We start from the raw sequence: 24,941 nt of genomic DNA on the forward strand, positions 1-24,941 counted from the left end.
TTTCAAAGTTCAAACAGAGGTGTTTGGTGCTAGTCAAGAGACTGAATCAATAATACAATAGAGACAATTGCCAAACATGAGGTTTTACAGAGTGCCAAAGGCTGATACTTTTCTCAGGCCTCTTTGAGAGAGCTGCAGGACATGCACTATGTACACAGACAAACTTTTGGAAGATGCATTTCTTAAAAAAGCAGTCTGGACTTTGTGTAAAGAATGTGACATATCTCTTCCCTGTGGAAACAGACATGAGAGACTATCATCAGACTGAACCCTTGAAACCTGCCCCAACCTCTTGCAGCCAGGAGTGTCATGTGGTGGAATGGCACAGGTTTGCAACTGAGATGCCTGCACAATCTGGAAGCAACTGCTGAGTACTCTACAGAAAGCACAGACGAACTGCCCATGCTTGGATGCCAAACTTTGTGGACACATGTCTGCAGTCTTAAACTAACATGACTGATGATTACATTACTTCTAATAGTCACAGTGGAGGGAGGGAGATTGCTTGTCCAAATACAAGTGAATTGAAAAAATGAGGTGTCCAGTGAAAAACATATAGAGAAGAGACACAAGAACTCTTCAGTGACTGACCAGCTTTAGGTAACATGGACACAAAAATACTTTAATTGTATTACAGTGAGTCTTCCTAGGAAAAAGTACTACACCTAAAACAAGGACACAAAATTAATTTATTCTACCTCCCACCTCTCTGAACAGACAAAAGTCCACTACCAGCCTTTTCAAAGCATCATAAATCAACACAGATTCCTAAGCAAAAAATTAACTTTGTATTTTAACAATTTGGGTTACTCCTAATGCATGGGAAATATTTTACGAACTGTGTGGTGAATAGGCCTGTTTCTGGGGAAAATATGAAGTAGATCACATTACATTGCTTCAAAGTTAATGCACTTGATGACATGCAATGAAATTCCTATTCCACTGAATCAAAATATAAAACCAATTTATGAGCGCATGTCCCCACTTAAAATCTACTTACTTGCATGTTAATTAAATATCAAGTTTCTAATTCAAAGTAGTAAATATGCAATTTCATTTAATTGTTACCATGCAAATTGAGAAGTGTGACTTTCAAAAATGCATTCTTTTCTGTAGCAGTAGTAATTACTAAATCTTACAAATTAGTCACCAAATGAAGGATTATAAACACTATGTAACATCAGGCAAATGCTAAATGTACTTTTCATGAACTTTTTAAAAATAATTCCTTGCATGTAATCCATAAATTCTACTGAGAATTTTGAAGGAATAATGAATAAAGTTATATTTTAACTAAATACAGTTATTAAATTTGTTGAGGAAGGGGCAGAAATAAAAGATTCAGAATGCAAACTGTAATGCATAGAAATTAGAAATAAATAAAAGTAACTAGTTTATAATAAATTTGTAAATAACGAAGACTAAACAATGACAAATTTTAATGTAATAAATATCAACCCTGGCTATTTCATCCTACCTTCTCTCAAATAATTATGTGAGCTAAAATGTCCTGGACTAAGCGCAATGTTCAGGTTTTGAGAACTTGCAATTCTGCTAACTGATTTTAATGTCTGTTGCAAACACTCATGAAAAGATCACAGAATCACACAATAACCCAGGTTGGAAGAGACCTCAAAAGAACATCTGGTCCAACCTTTCGTGGGAAAGGGAGCCTAGATAAGATTAACTAGCACCCTGTCCAACCGCATCTTGAAAACCTCCAGTGTCAGGTACGTGACCACATCTCTGGGAGGTTGTTCCAGTGAATGATTGTTCTTCCTGTAAAATTTTCTTTCTTATGTCCAGGTATCACTTGATACCAGTGTCTAAACTACTTTTGTGACTACTGTTACAACACATTCCACTTAGATGTTACATTGTACTATAACAAAAGACATTCAGGTACCACAGTGTGTACTTGGTGTAAGAGTAGATGGTGCTGTCCCAAGAAAAACCGCAGGCTGGGACTCAGGACATAAGGCAGCTGGTGCAGAGCTTGGGGTCTTTGCTACTTGGAGATTAAGCGGGGTGGAATGAGCTGCAAGACCAATGGAAGAGCTCTTCGCAGAGGATGAAGTTTTACTCAGTTTCAGTGGAGTTTTTTCTCCCTCAGTGTCTGTATCGGATTCATCTTGATCTTTATCATCCTCATCATCTTCATCCTCAGACCCTTCTGTATCTGACTCAGAATTACTGTCAGACTCTGTTTTAAAAAAAAGTGTGGCAAAATGCACATTATGACTTGATAACCAATGGCAAATACATTTAAGTTCTAACACTTGAAAAGTCTTTTGTCTTATTAAATAAGAAGCTTTTCTGACTTCAGGGGTTTTTTATAACATCTCTTGAGTATAAATAGAAGGTTATAATTAACTACCTAACCTTTAAAATGCCTACAAATACGACAGCATAAAGAAATTCTGCATGATATTGCACTCTTGTTTCAGATGGAATTCCTTCATTTTTTATGAGGAGATGAGACAGAAGCTGCAGTATTTTAAGAGACTGTACACCCTAGAATGAGCTACAGCTAAGACATCCCATGAGCCAGGCAGCAGTTGAACACTACCACAGGAAGGGCACTTCACAGGCTCTGAAATCTAGCATGAAAAGGAAGCAAACGATGGAACTGGGCACAGGCTGAAAAGTGTCAGAATTGGAAGTGTGGCGATCTAGGCAAAGGAAGAGTTAAAGGGTAGACAGGATAAGGAACTGAAGACAGGCTACAGCTGTGAGGAAAAGAAAGAGGATTAGTATAGGGTGTGTGGATGAGAGGGGGAAGGAGAATGATGAAGGTGGAGCTGGACCCAAGGGATATTGGCACACATGGGAGAAAGGAGTGACTGGGAATACAATCAACTCTAAAACAGGCCTTGCCTTTCTGAATTGCTGAAGAGCCTTTAAAATAGTAGTCTGAATGCTATCTATGAACACTGCAGCCCTTACAACTGTCCTGGTAATTTTCTCTAATCTTGCTCACTGACTATTCTGCTCCTGAATGAAGCCTAGAAACATGCTTTACTTGCCACTCTTGACAATTTGAAGGCCTTTGTTTAGTCCCTCTCTGGTTGGGAAGCTTGTTCTGCAGACAGGCTCTGCCTGCCAGAAGAATTAACCATCAACCAGCCTATTCTCTCCATCACCCTCCTGGGCACCTTGCCACATAAGCAGTACATGAGCTGCAGGCTGAGTGATTGATCTGGAAGGTAGGTAGGTCTCTGACAGCCTTTCCAAAAGGCTGCGGAGCCATCTTACCAGGACAGATGAAAATATATCTGCCATATGACCAAGTAACAGATATGATTTTGGATATGACACAATGGGGAACTGGGAGCCACGTGCTACTTTCCAGGGTATTTGTAGGACACTGTGTGGGCCATGCTGTCCCAACATTTCCTAGCCCCTATTTTAAAATATGGTACAAAATGTAAGTTTTCAACACTCAAAAATAAAGTTTCTGCTTTTCCTATTAAAAAGGTTAAACCACCTGATTGGCTATCATCAGAATCATCATCTTCATCATCCTCATCTTCATCTTCGTCGTCGTCATCATCATCATTTGAGTCGTCAGAGTCCTTACTGCTGGGGGCATCTGAGTCTACCCCTCTAAACTGCTCCACCACCAGTTTTGCAGAATGAAGACGGTGTTGTGTTTTTACTGCATTTACTGCATTATTGCTGACTGTTTTATCCTTTCCTGAACCAGGTAACACAGGAGAGGTAGAGGGTATAACAGATGTCCGGTTACCAGTTGGTTTTTTCCCACATGCACTCAAGTTTACTGGCAAAGAAAAGGGGGCACTACTAGAAATGGCTACACTTTCATTGATCTTGGTCTGGGATTTCAGTTTCGTAGTAAGTGCAAGAGGAGCCTCCTGGATGACGCTCTGAATAACTCCATTGGGTTGGTGATTACCTAAAAGTGCATTTGTCAGGAATGGATTAGAATGGTTGTTTTCCAAGGATGTGAGTTTTTGATGAGCTGGTGAACTAGATGTTGGTTTGGGGCTTGACAAAGCTGCAATAACCTTCTTCAGGTTCTTAGATGATTCCTGTTTCTTTAGCTGTGCTGCTGGGAATGTCTGTTTATATTGTTCCTAAAGAAATAAGAAGACAGAGGAATAAAATGTGGGATTTTTATTTATTTACTTATAGTATTCAGGCAGGTGAACTCTATGAAATCTTAAACACCCGCTAAGCTATTTTTAGTAGATCAAAAGTAGGTGCTAGCTACAACAGAAGAGATGAGTACAAGTTATGTACGTCTCTCTCGATTTTCACTGTAAATGCAGTAGAAAAAGACAAACTGAACTCCAGATGAAGCTGATCTAAATTACGTAGCAAAGCTTTTTCACTTGCTACATGGCTCTAGACAATCATTTTCATAAAGATATTAAGCATCTTGAAAAAATAAATTTTTAAAGAGAGACTACTCTTAGATACTGGCATAGGAAACACCCCACTTCTTACTCATTTCAGCATATAAAAATCTCATTAGTGAACGTAAAACTAACGTCAGTAATTTGTTCATTTTAAAGCACAAGGTAAATACAACACACTAATGGCAACAATGCTAGCAGAAAACCAAGAGAAGGCTCTTGGCATAGAAAAATTTTATCAAAAGAAAACATGGGAAAAAAGATATTACTCAGAAATACTGTGATATGCTAGTTTTTTAAATCTGAGAAAGTAGTACTTGAAAGTTCTTCAGGTAAAACTTAATCAGTAGTGGCTCAGAAATGCATGTAAAGCTTACACTGTCTTTAGTCTCAAGACTCTTCCAAGGAAGAAGAAAATACATCATCATTGATGGAAGAAAATAACACAATGGATAAAGATGGTACGTTTTAAATCAATTTTTAAATATTAAGTCAAATACAATACATTCTTGAAGTTACTAACATTTAAAACTGAATATGAAATTATGAAAACCTATAAAATAAATATTCACACAGTGCATGTTTCCAGTGAAAGTTTTAAAGAAATCAAACCACTAAATGGGTGACATATCATCAGCTAGAGACTCATAACCTGAATTTGACAGCAGAAGCCTCTTCCAATGGCAAAGACATATGTTTTTATAATTATAATTTATTTAGCCATTCCAGGTAAATGACTAGCTTATTTGAATTTTCTGAAGTACCTGGGAGCTGAAAGGAAAAAATAGTGTTTCTATTCTGGTCTGGAATAAAAATGATGTGATAAAAGTATTTTTCAGTCCTCACTGAGGACTGCTAGTTAGCTGTGAATCAGAGTTCAGTTTACTCTTCACCGATACTACTTAGTTTAAAACAAGGTTGTTTATAATAATGAAACTTGCCTTCATAAATGTACTTTTTTATTTGTTTATGTATCTCTCTCTCAAGCCTCAACATTTCTAAAATGCTAGATTTTCTCTTCTAATCCCCAGTCAAATCTAACTGAATAGAAAATATGAAAATTTATCACTAGACACCATAATCACTATTAACAAAATAAATAAACTGAGTATCTATAAAGAATTTTTGTAAGTTACAGAACTGTTAAGACACGTAATCATATTGTAGAGTCCTGACCAGAAAAAGGAAGATCAAATATATTGCAGTAGCCATACTGAGTTTTAATAGCTATCAGTGCATGAACATCCTTGTGTCTTTAAAGAGCAAGCAAAACTCAAGATTGAATCAAGCTTTTTTTTAAAAAAAGGCTTTCAGCTACTTTGTTTAAAATCATGATTAAAAAATAGGTAATTTTAACTACTTTAACTTAAAATTATCCAACTTGAAACACAGCAAAGCCATGCTTATAAACTAGATATAGAAAGTATTAAATCAGCGTTCTGACAGAAACTAGGAGCAGCACAGGAAAAATATCTAGGCCACACAATTTACCCATGAGTACTTTTCTATTTTGATATTAACTACTCATTTTCCTTAAGAAATGCATGACAAAATCCTTTGCTTTCTTTGTACCCATTACTCTCACCAGTACACCTATTGCTTTCAGCAGAGCTGTAAAGTTCCACTGTGTGATGAGCATAAAACTCAGGTTCGACATTATGTGACACTAAGTTGTGTATATGATACATTATGTATATATTACGGTATGCATACATGCACCACCAAGTAAACGACTTTTCTCTGAGATAAAGTTACGGAATAGTTCAGGGCACTTCTATACTGAATCATCTCTAAAATTAAAGCATAATATTTGCTGCTCTTCTGTCCTGGTTTCAGCTGGGATAGAGTTAACTGTCTTCCTAGTAGCTGGTGCAGTGCTATGTTTTGAGTTCAGTATGTGAAGAATGCTGGTAACACTGATGTTGTCAGTTGTTGCTCAGTAGTGTTCAGACTATAGTCAAGGATTTTTCAGCTTCTGATGCCCAGCCAGGGCACCTGACCCAAACTGGCCAACGGTGTATTCCATACCATGGGACGTCCCATCTAGTTTAGGAACTGGGAAGGGGGGGGCAGGGATTCACCGCTTGGGGACTGGCTGGGTGTTGGTCGGCGGGTGGTGAGCAATTGCCCTGCGCATCATTTGTACATTTCAATCCTTTTATTACTACTGCTGTCATTTTATTAGTGTTATCATTATCATTATTAGTTTCTTCTTTTCTGTTCTATTAAACCGTTCTTATCTCAACCCAGGAGTTTTACTTCTTTTCCTGATTTTCTCCCCCATCCCACTGGGCAGGGGGGGAGTGAGTGAGCGGCTGCGTGGTGCTTAGTTGCTGGCTAGGGTTAAACCACGACATCTTCAAAAAAAAAAAAAACCCCAACCAGCCAAAAAAAAACCCAAAAAACCAACCAAACAAACAAAACCCAGAACAAACCACAAAAAAAACCCCACAAACCCAAAAACCAACCACCACAGTTCACAACATATACTACCCACATAATTTAGTTTACATCATTCAGAAATCCGTATCAACTCTAAAAACACTTCAAAAAACATGATATGAAAATAAATATACATATAATTTTAAAACATTTTTTAAAAGAGCTTGATAGCACAATGTTGCATCTTGTTAAGCAGGCAACGCAGGTTACAAATAATCAAAAAACAGTGTTTTTTCACTCACCCGTTTTGATCTTACATCGCTGGTCAAAGAGATAGATTCTTCAGAGGTATTTTTATTCCCTGCTTTGAGTAGATCAGGGGAAGGAACTATGAGTTTTAAATAGGTTTCCTTTTTGGCTTGATGTACCAAAGACAAAGGTTTCACATTGGGAACCAATCCCGTAGACTGTATTACACTTGTGTGTTTGTTCACAGATTCCTCCTTTGCCTGAGAGCTTTGGAAAATAAACGGAAGCTGCTGTGACAAAACCTGAGGCTGCTTCTGCTGGGACTGGAATGATGAGTGAGTCTGGGAATCAGACACTAGAGGTATCTGCTGGTGTGTTCTTTTTTCTTGGGACTTTTCATGTGGTTTTTGTCCATCAGTTTTCATATCTGTTACGCCACTATGCATTAGCACCTGCAAAATACATATTTTTGACTTTTCATATCAGATCAGTTAAAGATCCTTTAAAAAAAAAAAGTGTATCCTCAATCCCCATGAAACAATTATAGTATTCTTGGTAGAGGATGAACAATAATAATTTTAAAGTCAATCTTGTAATCTACTTATTGTTTAGGATTTTTTTTCCCCACCAGATAGTTTCAGCATGTGAAGACAATGCTTAGTAGAGAAGGAGTACTAAACCATGGTTGTTTTTAAATATATTTTTGACTGTAAACCTAACAGGATACCCAAGATTCCAATCTTGTTCTTCCATCGGCTACCAGGAAAAGTAACCACTCTACTAGGAAAAAAGCAACCACCAAAGCAATATCCATAGAAAGATTTATTTCCAATATACTATCAGGACACAGCACTCAATTTCTTTGGATTTCCCACTTTGTAACAAAAATAACAGCCTACCAACTGTTAAAACTCCGAGCTGATAAAGAACAACAAAACACACGCACACACACAAAGGAACCAAAAAAACCCAGAAAACCCTGAAGCAAAACCAAAAAGAGTATTCTTAGCATTCAATACTGTGTAGTTAAGTAACTGCTTGCGGGTACAAAAAGGAACAGGTCAATTTTTCATAAATAGCTTTCGGTGACAAGACTGTGAGAAGCAGAGTGAGGTGTCATACCTTGTTCTTGTTTTTGTGATGTGCTTCGTTTTCAGAATCAGATTCATCATCTTCACTCTCTTCAGCACTCTGGTCCTCCTCCTCCTCTTCATCCTCCTCTAGATCATCGGAGTCACTGCTACTTATGCCTTCACTTGAGGTGTCTGAAGAGGAGCCCGAATCACTGTCGCTGTTACTAGAGCTTTCTACAGCTTTTTTTCTGGGCTTCTACCAGGAAGATGAATGTTCTGTTAATGGTTCAGCTTTAATCTGTTATATCATCTTATTATTATGCATAATCTTTAAAACAAAAACCAGTAAGACCTTGGAGTAAAGTGATCTGCAATCCTTGACCGCAACTGTCTGTCTTTGCAGAAGACTAAAGAGAAAGAAGTGTTTCACAAGACGATGAAACTGAAAAACTGGTCACAAGGTTCCACTAAAGTATTTTTCTGACCACACGCACTGGCAGAACAGTTGGCATCACTACATTTCAAAGCAATATATCAAATTCATGCCTAGAAAATTGGCCTGGAATTCCAGTCTAGCCAATCTACTACAGAATGTACTGCTTCCAAAAAAATTTTAAACCAAACCCTTTACTGCAAACTAACACAGTAAGAACAATACATACTAGATGCATCAATATGTTTCAGTGACACATTCATTTAACTACATTACTTCACTTGTAATATCACAGTATGCACTGTTCAGCAATGTAACGTTTTGAGGACTGAAAAGAATATGCTCATCAAATTGCTTCTGGGATTTGCTTCTGAAAAATGGACCAAAATCTGCTGAAATACTCTGAAAACTGTATTTAAATTCTTGGAAAGAACAAATTTGCAGACCAGAATGGGAAAGTAAAAGAAGCAACACACAAGAATGTAGAAAAGAAGAAAGGTGTAAAAAAGAGAGAAACTCCAGAATGTTGACACTGCAAGACCAGAGTTTAAAGTGCAACGGATGACGAAAGTTTGCTTTTTGGGGAGCAAACTAAAACGAACATATTTTACAAACACATCTGAAGGAGGTACAGGTGGACTCGAGTGTTATGATGGTGACTATGTGAGAGAGACATTAAAGTACATATTACTGCATTAAAGTGTATTTAATCATTAAAGAGAGTTCGCAGAATGATGTTCGAAGGTAGGAAAACATGTGAAACAAGATTACAGATGTCAGGCTGCAGCAGCAAAGTGTTATGTAGCATGTGAACAGGGCACATGGAGTCACTGAGGGAACTCTAAGGTTAAAATTAATCAAAAGGAAGACAGGTGGACAGCAAAAGTAGGTGACTGGAGGGCAAAAAAGTTGCATCAATTCTAGATAACAATGCAGACAAGAGCATCAGAGAAACAGTGCTTTAAAAATATATGTTTTCTTAACAAAACTTTCGCCAAAAGTTTACTTTTCAAATCTATTCTTTTATGGTAGGTGTATTATAAAACAAGAGATCTTTTTAAAGATCAATTTTATGTCAAAGATGCCTGTCTTATGTAGAAGAAATTTGCTTAAATTAGTAAGGAGAACATGACAAACATTCTTGTAAGTGGGTGTACTGGTTTTGGATGGGATGGAATTAATTTTTTCATCGTAGCTCCTATGGTGCTATGTTTTGGATAGTGACCAAAGCAGCGCTGGTAGCAGAGGGATGTGTTAGATGTGTCAGAAGCTGAGCGGTGCTTGCACAGCGCCAAGGGCTGTTCTGCTCCTCACCTTGCGCTGCCAGCCAGCAGGCTGGGGATGCACAAGGAGCTGGGGGGGGGGGCCGGGACGGGGACAGCCGTGAGAGCTGACCCCCAACTGACCAAAGGGTTATCCCGTACCACATGGCATCCCGCTCAGCAATAAAAGCTGAGGGAAGAAGAGAGGACATTTGAACTTACAGCATTTGCCTTCCCAAGCCACTGTTACGTGTGACGAATCCCTGCTTTCCTGGAAATGGCTGAACACCTGCTTCCCGATGGGAAACAGTGAATGAATTCCTTCTTTTGCTTTGCTTGCAAATGCAGCTTTTGCTTTCTCTATTAAACTGTCTTTATCTTAACCCCTGAGTTTTTGCACTTTTACCCCTCGATTCCCTCCCCATACCACTGGGGAGGAGTGAGCAAGCAGCTGCGGGGGGCTAAGCTGCCCACCGGGGTTAAACCACAACAATGGGATTCAATTTACTTAGTGAAATAGCTATGAAATGTGGAAGCTGTAAGTGGATTATGTCCCATCTATTTGTCAATTGGGTGGTATCTGTATCTTTTTTTTTTTTAAACTAGGATCTTTATCAATTCCTGTGATGAACACAGTAATAATTCATATCACCATACCTTCTGCATGCTGTCACATGCATTGCTTCACTGTTGGGAACTCCTATGAATTTAAGTGTATTTATTTGGATTTATTGTTTCACTGCTCAGTTCAGAGAGGTGTCAGTTGATGCTTCACATGAGGGACAACAATCTGAATGTACACATAGACTATGCTAGTCTATGGTAGGTCCTACATGTTTCATTGCTGGTGTCCTTTACATCATATTTAAGTATCTTCCTGTCTAATATTTGGCACAGATGCAGAATATTTCTTCATGAAGGTTAAGATCATAAAATGAAGGACAAGACCATGATCTGAGGCAGTGAAAGTAACAATGCCTCCTGGAATCAGGAGGATTTTATTCTAGTTTTTCTCCTTCATGGTTCTCTATTTATCTCTATATGTAAAAAGGGAAAAACCCAAAACACTGCAATAATACTAAAATCAGAAATATCCAGTTTATTCACAATGCTGACGAAATACATATTCATAACATCAGCTTCTTAAGAAACGCATGTGACAGTCTGGAAAAAGAAGAGTATGTCAATGGGCTTACTTAGCTGATAGTGTTTACTTCCACACATCAACACTAAAGCTTTTGCTGTCCATCTAACTTTACAAAATGTGTTAGCTGCTGTATCTTACAAATTTATCTTTTCATACTGCAGACGGGAATATAAGAAAATTACCATACCAAGAAAGGAGTTGGGAACATTCTTGTGAAAAAGGAGGTGGCAAGTGCCAAGCAACATCCAACACGCAAGTCTGATTCGCAAAGAACCACCCCAAGTAAGAAAAGGGACAGCTAATTTTTACATAAAATTTAGTATAACTTGTAAGCAATCAAATGCTTCAAAACAAATCAGGCACGTGACTACATTGTGAAACACAACTGCTTCCCAGGGAGTTTTTACTTCATAAACAAACAGAATCCTTTGACATAGATAAAACCTATAGAAAGAAGTTGGATTAGTAGGATTCCACAAGAAGGTATGGCAAATTAGTAGCTTAGAGAAAATGTAATGAGAGGGAAAAATTAAACTTGTGCATTTAATGAATAGAAAAGGATTAATCTCGATGGAGAAGTTTCTATCAAATCCAGCATAAAAGGCAGAGGTAGAGCAGCTATCGGGTGGGGTGGGGGGCCACCAGTAAACTGCATAGCGAAGAAATAATTCAGACTAAATCAAATAACGTAAGCCAGAAGGATAAAAAGATAACTGTAAAGAAAAACCTCTCTGTAAAGACATTTAGAACAACAAAAAATACTGGAAAGAAATTCTAAAATCTTGTTGAAACAAAAGAAAATAGTCAATAGAGAAAAGGAAAAGTACAGACCAAAAAGTACTGGTTTACTTCATTTGAAATATACTAGGGGAAAAAAAAAAAAAAAAAGAGCATTAGACTTCTGAAGAGATATGTAAGACAGGCAGATACTTATAAAATATCAAAAAATGTATTATTTAGAAAAAGATACTAAAAGACACTTCAAGAATACACAATAAAAAATTATTATTATAAGAGCAAATTTCACTTCAACTAGTTCCTCTATTGGCAACAATATAGTCATAAAAGTTGAAGCAAGAGTAGGTTCAATTAAAATAAATTCCATATTTGATTTTGGTTCGTTGACTTTAGCAGATCTGCTGGATGGTTATGCTAATTGAAAATGTCCACTGTTCAGAAAGCGATAATCTAGACTGAATAAGAGTACCAAGAAAAGGAGCCCGACCATAATGACCCAGTGGGATAGACCCATAAAAAAAGGTGACTAAAGTGATAGTTTAAAAAGATTTTAGTCATCACTTCAAAGCACTGAAGTTTATAAAGGGAATACAACATGGTAATTGCCAAGAAGAGATATTAAATATAAAGGATGTGACTACAATCCCCTCGCTACAGGAAAGACATTTAGGTGCTGGAGTGCATCCAGAGAAGGGCAACGAAGCTGGTGAGGGGCCTGGAGCACAAGTCTTATGAGGAGCAGCTGAGGGAGCTGGGGCTGTTTAGTCTGGAGAAAAGGAGGCTGAGGGGAGACCTTATGGCTCTCTACAACTGCCTCAAAGGAGGCTGTAGTGAGGTGGGTGCTGGTCTCTTCTGTCAGGTGGCTGGAGATAGGACGAGAGAAAATGGCCTCAAGTTGCGGCAGGGGAGGTTTAGATTGGATATTAGGAAAAATTTCTTTACTGAAAGGCTTATCAAGCACTGGAACAGGCTGCTCAGGGAAGTGGTTGAGTCACCATTCCTGGAGGTATTCAGAAAGCGTGTAGACAAGGCACTTCAGGACATGGTTTAGTGGGCATGGTTGATGGTTGGACTTGATCTTAAAGGTCTTTTCCAACCTAAACGATTCTATGATTCTGTGATTCTATGCAAGTTAATAACCAAGCGTCCTGATGCAAATTCTGGAATCCAGGCAAGTAAAAGCCTCCAACACAAGATCTTGGAGTGGATTCCTATCTCACCAGCTGCCCATAATGGTAGGGGACTTTCTAGAAGCCAAATGAGGCTCAAGTTCACCAGTAACGCCTTCTTTCCCTAGAGACTTGCTTTACCAATGAAAAAATCCTGCTGACCTTCCTCATCCTAGAAATTCACTAATGCAATCAACAGAGGGGCAGTCAGTTTTACACTTCTTTTGTGAGGCTGAAGCAGCACATTCAGATGAATGATTATTTATAAAGCGTATCTGCTTATTCAGCTTTATCTTGGCCACAAACAGGGCAGGCTTAAAAGACGACAATTAAAGCATGCTGAAGTTATCAACACAGTGACCAACACAGCAAAGTAAAAAGCTAACACAGTTACCAAATTTTTCTATGTAAGAAATAAGTCATGGATAATACATCAGATCGTCACGATGACATCTATCTTCAATACAACATCATTATGCTCAACAGACATAACATGATATGCCACAAATATACAGTGATGAGTGAGGATTTGGCACAATTCTGAACTCTTGTTTCGGACAGATTCCAGTTTATCATTGTCTGATATGTACAGCCCTCTGAATGATCAAATACACAACCCTGATGAAAGGAAATGGATGAGAACTTCTAATAACTGCAGCTTTGAAGATCAGATGCTTCTATCAACTCAGAAGTTGTTTTTCACAAGCTACAGACAGAAAAACTTTATATAATACAAGTTACTATCAGACTGCACTTTACGATTCCCTAAGATGGTAGGACAACAGAACTAGAATTCAACCAGGAAGAAAACATTGTACAAGAATTAACTCTTTAGCTTTTCACCAACTGTAAAAACAGCCTGGTATCAGCTTTGCCTTTTAAAGAAAAAAATAATAATTTTTTAAATAAACCTCAAAAGAAAATCACAACTAAGGATATGACTGAAGAAATCAGCATTTGAATACTAAAAAAAAAAAACAAACCTAAAGAAAGGAACATTTAGAGAATTTAGAATGTTTTAAAAATAAACTGCGCTCTTTAGAAAAAGAGGCAAATTTTGTTACACTTTGAAATTTAAAAACATAAGATCACTTGTACAAAGCCCAGCACAAAATACTCCCATCTGCCTACTGCCCCCTGCTTATTCCTCTGCCATCAGTTCCAGTTGTAGCTTCATTCTAACATACTGAAATAAAAATACTGATTCTTTTTCTTTTTTTCTTTTTTTTAATCAAATCTCTTGATCATCTCCTCATGTTGGAGTTCTCATTTAGAGTATTCTGTATGTTTTGATTAGAAAGCTTGTTCAAATCATTACATTGACAAAATACGAATTACCTCAAAAAGTTTCAGAGGAAAAGTAGTTAAGAGTAAGGAGTAGAGGAATGTCTAGAATGTCAGCACATCAAGTAAGACCAGGAACAAACTCCACTTCAGTATCAGAAAAATTACTACAAAAACTTAGGAAGCAAAACTGTTGACAACCTGAAATTTATCTGCATTAAATAGATGATTTAAGCGTTAAGATACAAAACTGAACAAGTTTAAGAAAGTATTTACATTAATCGAGTACATTGTTTTACAGCAACTCAATACTTAGCAAATTGAAACTGGAGTTTGAAATCAGTACCCACATAAAAAGAAAATGTCTCAAGGATACAGAATATATACTTAAAGACAAATGGTAATATCAAGAAGATAACAATGCTGGCATACATTTGAAAAAAAGAAGCAAAAAGAGGTGAAATTTTCAGTGATGCTCATACTAACAAGTAACTGGCTTAACCAGCTCAGTTTTCTGTATAAGGCAAAGAGCCAAAAAGTGAACAGAAAAGAGTCTGTTCATTTACTTATGATATAAAATTTTGGGATGATATTTGGAGATATTAGAAGATAGTAATTTATTTGATATTCTGTGTAACTGCAGTAATAGTCAGAAATGCAGAGACATTACCTAGAAAAAGCTTTACATCTGCACCATAGAAACAAAGCTTATGTTTTGCACATATATACCCAGGATAAAAACAGAATTTTGGAAAGGAAAGAGCTGTTCTAGTATTTAAACCTGAAAAAAGTCAAATATTTCCCAAATACCTGTAACTACCTTAATACTTTCAAAAGTTGTCAATCGTTGAACACATGAAGAACGTTTTAAGGGAAAATGTTCTTTAATATGTTAATAATTTCCCTATTATCAATATATTAAACACCGTATCACCACACAAATAGAATTAACCATTTGAGTGTGAAGAGCTATTTTTATACCCATACATACAAACACCAACTGTCTTTCGAAAATGCCAACCTCTCACCTAAGAACACTCACGTTTGGGAGCTGAATGTAATGCAATAATAGAAAGAGAAAGAAAGCAACAGGCCCAATTCACTCACAAAACAAAAATATAAATATCAAGAACTAAAAGTATTTTAAGCCTAGATATCTGCCAGGAGGGAATGACTCCCTTAGCTTCTATTCTGACAGTAATCAATCTCTCAGTATCCCATTTCCTGTGTTTTGACTAAGTAGTTTTGATTGCAAGAGTAGCAAAGTTCTTAAGGAGTGCTTGGGTCAGTATATAAGGAAGTTTACCTACTCACTCAGACTACTCATGTCTTTCACATTAGATGGCTGTCTACATTTTTTGCTGAATCACAGCCATTAACAATACTTCTTTCTTCTGATAAATAGGAAATTACTCCCAAAAAGCATTTTTCTTTTAATATCTAAAAATTTCATTTTGCTTCTGAAATTTTTTATATTTTAAGTTACATGAAAACATAATTAAACAGGTGTAATTAGTAATATATTTATATTATAATTTATATTTATATTTTATAATTATTAAATATATAGTCATACTTTAATATAATAATATCAAACATTGGTATTAATACACTTTAATTTTATGATTATATAAATTAAATAAACATGGTGTTGCATACAGCTATTAACTAGTGGAATTAATGCTAATTATAGCTTTTGGTTCATAAATATATCAAAAAGCCAAAGAAATTAAAAAAAAACAAAAACAAAACCACACACCACACAAAAACCCCAACACAAAAAAAAAACACCCAAACAACACAGAGACAAGGGTACAGATCTTGCTCTAATAAATAAGAAGAAAAACCCAAACGTTTTTTACTGGGAGAGGACACTTAGAAATGCTGCTGTGTGCACAATCAGAACACTTACCATGTCAATTTTTTTGTCTGAATCTTAAGGGGTTTTCTGTGTATTTACCTTGTCTTTGATTTTGTCAGCTCTGGTGTCCAAAAGCTGAACTTTGCTTTGCTCCTGGTTGTATTTGCGGCCTCCTGCTCCTGAGGTTATAGCTTTCACTTGTCCTGCAGATGTTGCAATGCTAGTGGAGAGTACAGATGTGCTGATACCAGATACTGCAGTGGTACTGTTCCCATTCAGTGATCCATTTATACCTTCAGATGACAGATTTACAAAGTGACACTTAAAAAAATCTATAGTAGCACATACTTTTCTTTGAGATATTCCAGTCACATTAACCTAGCTTCCATAAACACGTAACAAGATACTAGACTACTTACAAGTTACTCCCAACGTATACTAAAAATTTGCCATCCAAGAGTCACTTTGATTTGCTCATAGAGTTAGTTTAATTAAAACATGCAGAGCACCCATGATTTAAAGAACGAACACATTTAACACTCTAAGGAGGGGAAAAAAGGAAAAAAAAAATATCTGAAATTGTCCATTTTTAAGCCCAAACTATGCTTTAATCTAGTCAGGGGCAGAAAAACATGATTTTGAAGAAAGGTAACACAAAAATATACATTCCTGTAATTATCTCACAGAATAATTCATTTACAATTTTGAAGTATCAATCAGCTTCAAAGAAAACCACATGAAGCCCAAAGTATTTTATGAGTTTTGCAATGAGTAAAAGGGGGGGGGGGGGGTGGGGGGGTGGGGGGGTGGAAGTTGTGGGAATGCTATTTGAAATCTGTCAAGACAACTGTTGTTCTCTAAGAAAATACCCCTAACCGCACAAATGTGCTACTATGCAATCCCAGGACTATTGTCAGATTGATTCTGAAACACACATCAGGTCCTAAAACCTACCAAAACTATTTAAAAAAAAATAAAAAAAGCTTTGTTTGTACATCATAGAACCACAGAACAGAATACCTTGAGTTGAAAGGGATCCACAAGGACCAAGTCCAACTCCTGACTCCACACAGAACAACTTAAAAGTTAAACCATAGATCCAAGAGCACTGACTGTCCAAATGCTTCTTGAACACAGACAGGCTTGGGGCCATAACGACTTCCCTGGCAAGCTTGCTCACCCTGGCGAACAACGTTTTCTTAACATCCAATGTGAACTTCCCCTGATGCAGCTTCAAGCCACCCCCTCACATCCTGTTACTGGACACCAGAGAAGAGACCAGCACCTCCCTCTCTGCTCCCATCGTGAGGAAGCCATAGACAACGATGAGGTCACCCCTCAGCCCCCTCTCTAAACTGAACAAACCTAGTATCAAACAAACGTATCCTGCATCTTCAAAAGGCGTGTAATACTACTACATAAAATAACGGTTTGCAACGCAAGAAAATGTTCTAATGTTATTGGGCTATTTTCATTGAGATCCTGTAGCCACAGCCATCCCTCCTTCCATGCCCCCCCAACAAACAACTACCTGACACCTACTTCTTATATGCAGAGGAACAGTATTCACTACAGAAGTACAAGGCCTCCTACACCAAACCACAAATTTTAAAAGAAAACTTCTCCTTTCTACTCAGTCCCAGACAAACTATCTAAGGAAGAAGAGGCAGAGGGGAAATATTAGCAGAAAGAGTATTTCATTATTGAAAGCCCATAATTGGATGTCTCATGCTTAGCTAACAGAATCAATTTTTATAGAACTGTTTAGGAACGGGAAGAACAACGAGAGGTAAAGCTCAAATTCCACATCTTTCTGCAGGCGCAGAAGTTCAAAATGATTATTCCCTCTCTGACTTCAGCCATTACCTTTTTCTGTACTGCTCCGACTACTTTTTCCTGTAGCTCTTGAGTGGAATGAAGCAGAATCGTGATTCTGTGCAGGAGGTGCAAACAATGGTGGAATTCCCAAAAGTGGGGGGAAAAAAGCTGCCCCGGGACGAGAGTGTGTGTCCGCCGTTCGCCACCATTCTACACCGCAAAGGAAATAAAAGCAAACTTCAGTTGTTCTAATAATACATTTAAATATTTCTGTAAGCATGTTGCTGTGCATAATCTAGAGCAGATTTACTCAATCTGGGAGTAAGAAGAAAGCACAACACTTGGGAAATTCTTAAATTACATCGATTTCCTGCAGCAATTCTAGTCTGAAGTCATTAAAGCCATTCTGGTAAAGATTTCAATGCAGTTTTATTTAAACACATTCTGAAAATAAATACTTAATAGAAAGCTATGTGACAGTGATCACCCCAAAACGAAACTGGTAGTCTTATAAACAGGATCAATATCCGCAGGTCACTCTTGAACATTCATTATTACCCCAGCAGTCTTCCTATATCAGAACTATAAAAAAGCGCAACGGCTTTAAGTCACCTCTGCAATCTCAGTCTTGGAATACTGCAAGGCCTCTACCACAAAAACACAACCGAAGCAGTTCCCCATGAGATGACCTATTTAATATAGGAATCTCTAGCTACTCCATAGTAACTCTATACCCACTCTATGAGGCTTCTACCCTGGAGTTTGACACCGGATCAGAAAAAAGCAGTCTATTTTTTTTTTGTAACATCCCTATTAGAATGTTTGTTTCACAACCAGAAACAGGGCTACTCTGTGCTGCTTGTTACATAAATTCAAGCAGTTGGGCAAGGAATAAAGATTTCTTATTTTAAGAAACAATCTAATACTTTTTAGGGGGGTTGTTGCTGTTTTGAACTTTCATCTTAAATGGTTATTGATTTTTGTTTTCCAGGAAAATTAACTCACATGAGTTGCTACAGTCCCTACAACTTTCAATTTTTAAAGTTCTTTAGCAGCAACTATTCAGAACATTTATGCAACCCTTATGTAATCCTTTTCTGCAGATTCTTGAAACTCTGCAAGACCAAATTGATTATACATTTTTTTCATAAGGCACTGCTAAGCCTGAGCAGCCATGTAAGAGGCAAATATCCAGTGCACTGCTCTTGTCATACATTCCTGTGCTTAAGCAGGAACCCAGAAACAGTGTGTAGCTTGGCATAGAGGAATTCCGTAAAAGTGTCAGGGTCTTCTTTCATGATAGCTGTTGCAGTAGCTACAACATCATTTTGTAACACACCTACTAGTCAACAATTGGGGGGGGGGGAACACACACCAAAAAAAACCTCCAAAACACCGCCACAAACGGTAATTAAAGAATAACCTTTCAAATCCCTCTGAAGGGAAAGAAACTTTTTAAAGAAGATCCTATGTTAGAAATTATATATGTGAAAGAAAATGTGTGTTTGAAAAAAAAAAAAAAAGCAGTAATATTTTGTCAGGAAAGAAAAACCTATTCCAAACTTCTCTTAAAGCTAACCCTCCACACCCATCACAAATCAAAACAGAAATGGTATCACATTACAAGATGCAGACAAATCAGAAACATAACACACAAATGCCATTGTGACAAGGGCTAGAAACATAGCTTTGGTCTACATAAAACCTAAATCTAACAAGCAAGTTCATATAAAATAATTCAAGTCATGGAACAGATGATTATCTCCTGGCCAGGTCCTATACTGGCCATACAACTCTGTGAAGGTGTTTAAAGGGTAGCAATGGTTAAGTGTTTTGGTACAGTTGACTCATACAAAAAAGTTGTTAAAACACAGTGCTTTTTTATGCTTAAAATATCAAATTTGTGAGTACACTTTCCAGTCTTGCAGTGAAAACTTGATTATGTAACACTAAGCACTAGAAATACACTGGAAGGCACAATCTACACAAGTAACAGGATGGACTAGGTGGTAAGCAAGTCTCTTCTGACTTCTGTGACTGCTTTTCCTCTCCTTCAAAATTATTTCTTTAGGGCTTACGTGCAATTATGGGGTTTTTTTGAACCCTAAAACATAGATTAAGTTGTGGCGTACATCCAGGACACAAACAGTTTTGCCTAATACCCCTGTGAACAGCTGAGAAAGAGCAAAATCTGTGGTTTGGCCCACTGGCATGCTTCATTTCTTAAAATAAAAATATCAAGTTTTGTATATTACAAGGACAAGAACTCTGCCTTAAGTATAGAGCTTCTGCTGTTTTACACACATGCATTACCAGTGCGATTAAAAGAATTAAACCATAGAGCTGAGCAGGATTTAGTCTAATGCATTTTAAGACAGCTATTTCATATTGCTATAAAACACATCCAGAAGGTAAAGAAAGTAAGAAATCGCTACATAAGTATAAGGATGTTACATGCGGTAATTAAGACTCTTAATGAATACATAAATGAAGTTTGAACAATACTAATAAACAAATTTGAACCTGCCAGCATCACCAGACACTGCAATCATAAGAACATACATTACAGTGATTTAAAAATGTTATAAATGAAAGATTCTCATTGCTAAAAAGACACAAAATATGGCTAGAACACCAGCAATGGAAACAGAAGACAGAACACTCTAGAGCAACAATTCCAAAACTTTCATCATGGTATGAAAAGCAGGCTGTAATCGATCTGCAAAAACTTCCCACTATTCTATTATCTTAAATTTGGAATTTGAGCATGGTGATACATAGTAGTTTTGTATGTATTCTGAGTGGTCCCACAAAGTTACAGAATCATTGCCTTGGAATATACTAACCCAAGAAATGTAAAAACAATGGTCACTGGGCAATATATATAAAATAGTACACGTGCAGACAAATTGCTACTGAATTAAGGACAAAGGTGCTGTTCAAAGGCTTAAGCAAGATTATAACAACTACATACAGCTAGACTGCCTAAGATAACTTCCAAGTTATTTACTATATTATCAAGCCCTATGGAAAATACTGCCCTTCAATGAGACAGCAAAACCAAAATTTTAAGATTTGTCTAAGGTCAGATGCAGAGTTCTTTCATTCCTACTTGTCCTAGTTTCAGCCACGACACTACTTCAGCAAAAATAAAGTTTTCTCAATAAAGAGAGTTACTCTTACAAAATGAACAAAGTCAACGGAAGATATGAACAACTACCATCCCTTATAGCAAAGCTTAAAACAAGTACTGGTTAACTCTGCTGCGCTAACACGCATTAGATGACTGTTACAACTGAAAGAATCATTTCGTAAAATAAAAAAAATTAACTGAATGAGAACATTACAAATTAATCAGTATTCACTGCTTTTTGAAATTTTACCCCTCCTTACTTCACCTCTACATGCATTTCTTTCAGATGCTTTTGCTTTGTGTAGGTATATATATAGTATCTCATTATCCTCCCAGTAACAAAAGTTCTGCTTTTACTCCTCTGGCATTAATAACTAAACCAAAATTCTGTCATTTGTATCAAACAAAATTTTAAAAATACTAAAAGATCTCTTTGCAATATTTGCTGCAGGTTTTTACCAGTACCTAAAACTGTACTGGTGGTAGAATCCCACAAACATAAATTCTACCAGGGGCAGGGGTGGGGACGGACACACAGGGCCTGGCCAGCCAAGAAAAGGGGAGGTCTCTTCAAGATACTCACTTCCTGGCAGGAATAGCTTTTCTTCAACCTACAGAAAAAGTGAATTAAGAAGAATCCTGACTTACTGCATACTTTGGAGAATGCATTACAGTATTTAATCTGCTTTAGAAAGCTTTGCTCTCAGATATAAGATTTACAGAGACTGGAAAGCTGAAAAACACTGGCTGAGTAGCTGACACCTTACGGTGGAAGTCAGATACATCGGTGGAAGTCAAATGCATCATTTCATCTGTATTCATCTCTCTTGTGCAATATGTTGATATTTTAAAGGATGGGAGACTACTGATTTTACAACATGCCACCAAAAAAAACCCAAAACCCTTTACTTATGAATAAAATCAAGAGAGAAACAAGATCATCCTGACCAATCCTATTACAGACAAATTATATGTCTCTATAGTACCAAGTACTGAGGGGAAAAGGAGAAAGAAAGAAAAGAAAAAAAAAATCATCGAGCTCGCAAGAAGAAGTCAAATTAAATTTCCTTTTCCAAGTTTGGACAGAAATTTCACTGTTAAAGTCTAAAAGACAAAAAGCACATTTATAAAGGAAAACAAGTCCACCTTATTACTGGCTGAGTACTTTCAAGAATTGTGGTTATGGAATCAACACACCATGTAATGAAGAGGGATGTTACCTTGTGATGGAAAGAATAAAAGAGATCAAGCACTCCTTTGTTTCTTAGAAGACTACTACGAAAACACTGTTCCTGAGAAACTCAGCCAATATATTTATTTCTTCTCATCAAAATCATCCTGGATTTAAATCAAGCCTATAGTCTGAAGTAGTTTACAAGTTTACAAAGTCTGCCTAGTTCGAGGACAGTTAACACTCTTCTTCAGTTTAATATTCCTCGCAACAACGTTTACCTGGAAAAGGTGCTAGCTGAGGATGTGCCGCTAAGTCTGTGGGTGTACCAAGTGTTCCCAAGCCACCAAACTCTGAATACCCTGCGCTGCCTGCACGCGGACCAAAGACTGGGTAGCTGACCACTGGGAAGGCACTCAACACAGTGGGTAGGTTACACAGCTGATCCCCAGCTGTTCTGAATGTATGCCCTGAGGGGAAAAACCAACACTTGAAATTGCACTATCCAAACAGAAGTAGTGAAGTCCAACCTCAAGCTTAAAAAAAATTTAATAAAAAGTTTTTACATTATAAAAGCTATCGTTAAGTTTTACATATAGAATCTTCTTCCAGTATTGGCATTGTATTTCTGCGACACAGAAAATATCTGAAAACATGAGCAACTCTAACAGAAGGTTTGTAAGCAAAAATGTAAAAAGGTCTTATATTTGCCATGGCAATTTCTGCTAGCAGTGGAAAAGAGTCTGTTCCTTTAACATACTGGGATCAGAAACAGAGGAACATGCTTTTATAAGCAAGACTGTTAGATGTATCTCTCCTTAACACACACGAAATATCCCATTTCAGAGATCAACAGGGGCCTACAAAACACACAATGCACAAACTTAATAACAAAATGCACAAAATAACAAGGACTATCTTGGACACGTTTTGTAAATTTTAAAATAGAACTCAAAAACTCCAATAATTTCAGTCATTTTTGAGATCTAAAATGAAACATCTATAAGCTAGTTTTAAAAAACAATTTAAAGAAAATTCCATTGATCGTGATCAAATTATCCATTCGTAGGCATTTCTACATTCAGTCCTCACTGGTATCAAAAGTACAAAATAGTTTCTAGGGAAGCCATTAGCTTTGCCTTGGAGAAGTAGTGAAACTGCTATTATATTGCTTAAATATTGTATTTCATCTTTTTAGCTATGGTCCTAGATGAATTAAACATGGCTCAATTCCTGAAGATGATAAAAAAAAAATCCATTTTAAATGCCAGATATACATTAGTCCTAAATCTTTTTCCACAGCAGTTAGTTCTAATCTCGTGCTACATTTTCAAAGCCCACAACTTCATTTAAAACTCCTAGAATACTAATTTCCAGTCCCATGATCAAACAACAGGAAGTGTTACAGTGCTTTGTCTGTCTTCTGTCAACAGTCACATCAAGTGACTTCACCAGTCAAGTTTGGATATGTTACAGCTGTTTGTAGCCTACATCTTGGTAAGATTCTTCTCCTTTTCTTGACTGTCTTAGAGCTTTGCCTTAAAGCCTTTCCCCCGCCCCCTTCAAAAAACTGCTTTACAATAGGATATCTTTCACATAGCTGGACTTCAACAACAGCATCCAAAAAGCAAAGGCACTATTATGAAAGACATTTTTTAAATTACTCTTATGATTCCTCTTCTTTTTTTTCTTTTTAAATTATCAGGGTTACCTAATCCAAAAAAACAACAGTCTACAGAAAAGGTCTTCAATCTGTGGCTTTAACAATGAGAAGAAAGAAAAAACAGTCTGGTGTCTCCAAACCTAGCAGTCTGTGGTAGGCATTTCCCTTAGAAAAGATTCAGGGGTACACAAATCTAAAATAATGTAAACCTGTGGAATGAGACACTGAGAAACTTCTTATAACACTCTACATTAAGACCTCTCAGTACTGGTCTGAGTTTTAGTGTTTTGGTTCTTTTTTTTTTTTACTCAGTAGATTTATTTTAAGTGGAACAGATTGCCCTGACACAGTGTGCAGTCCCAGTCCTTGGAGGTTTCCAAAACCAGACCAGGTAACAGCCTGGGCAACATGGTCTGACCTGTAAATGGCTTCTGCTCTTCAGACTAGAGGCCTCCTGAAGTCCCATCCAACGTGAGCTTTCCTATGATCCTACAAATTTACAAGCACTTCTCAGTGTAAACTCAACATGATATCCCAATGATATTTTTATTTTGCAGCCATATTTTAGAAATACACATTACTCTCACATGTGTAAGAACAAATTATTTGCAACTAGTTGTATTTAGCAGCTTACACTTCATATGAAAATTTACACACAGTTATGACAGACAAATATACCTAAAAATATAGAAAATATTTAGTAGTAAACAAAAACATTTATTTTAACTAGGTATTTTTGCTTCCAATTTACATTTTTAATTTACAGAAGTCTTGCCAGTGTTCTGTACCACTCTAGTACCTTATAATTTACATAGAATTTTTTTCTTTAAATTTGTTACTGTTGACAGGTATAAGCATAAAGGCCATTTTAAGCTTCCTTCTTGTAATTTATTAGTGTCCAGAACAATATTCTGACCTGACTTTTGACATTAGAACAGCTATACCACAATTATGCATTTCTCATCATGACTACATACGGTGGACATACTGCAAACTCTCATAACCATCATGTATCTAACTGTCATGGTTTCTAGCCAAATCAGTCCATAACTGTAAGTTGACTTAAGGATAGAACCAGCCACACTCTATCATAATCTTTGAAAGGTCATGCAGATTAGGGGAGGTCTCCAACAACTGGAGAAAGGCCAATGTTGCATCCATCTTCAAAAAAGACCAAAA

At 36.9% G+C, this 24,941-nt stretch overlaps 1 protein-coding gene across 15 annotated transcripts in view; it reads right to left on the reverse strand.

Annotated features, from left to right (window-relative positions):
* Window positions 1-24,941, reverse strand: part of BAZ2B (bromodomain adjacent to zinc finger domain 2B) — a 165,142-nt gene that overhangs the window by 54,371 nt on the left and 85,830 nt on the right. For 14 of the 15 annotated variants that reach the window (XM_075029154.1, XM_075029152.1, XM_075029165.1 and 11 more), the window contains 6 exons: window positions 17,844-18,005; window positions 16,077-16,270; window positions 8,133-8,339; window positions 7,064-7,462; window positions 3,488-4,097; window positions 1,907-2,203 (listed from right to left, as the gene is read on the reverse strand). In XM_075029154.1, coding sequence (XP_074885255.1) covers window positions 1,907-2,203; window positions 3,488-4,097; window positions 7,064-7,462; window positions 8,133-8,339; window positions 16,077-16,270; window positions 17,844-18,005 — 1,869 coding nt within the window. The remainder of the gene's footprint in view (window positions 1-1,906; window positions 2,204-3,487; window positions 4,098-7,063; window positions 7,463-8,132; window positions 8,340-16,076; window positions 16,271-17,843; window positions 18,006-24,941) is intronic. The other variant, XM_075029157.1, reaches the window with a different exon arrangement.

The sequence above is a fragment of the Buteo buteo genome, chromosome 5 (assembly GCF_964188355.1).
Source record: "Buteo buteo chromosome 5, bButBut1.hap1.1, whole genome shotgun sequence".
Taxonomy (NCBI): Eukaryota; Metazoa; Chordata; class Aves; order Accipitriformes; family Accipitridae; genus Buteo; species Buteo buteo.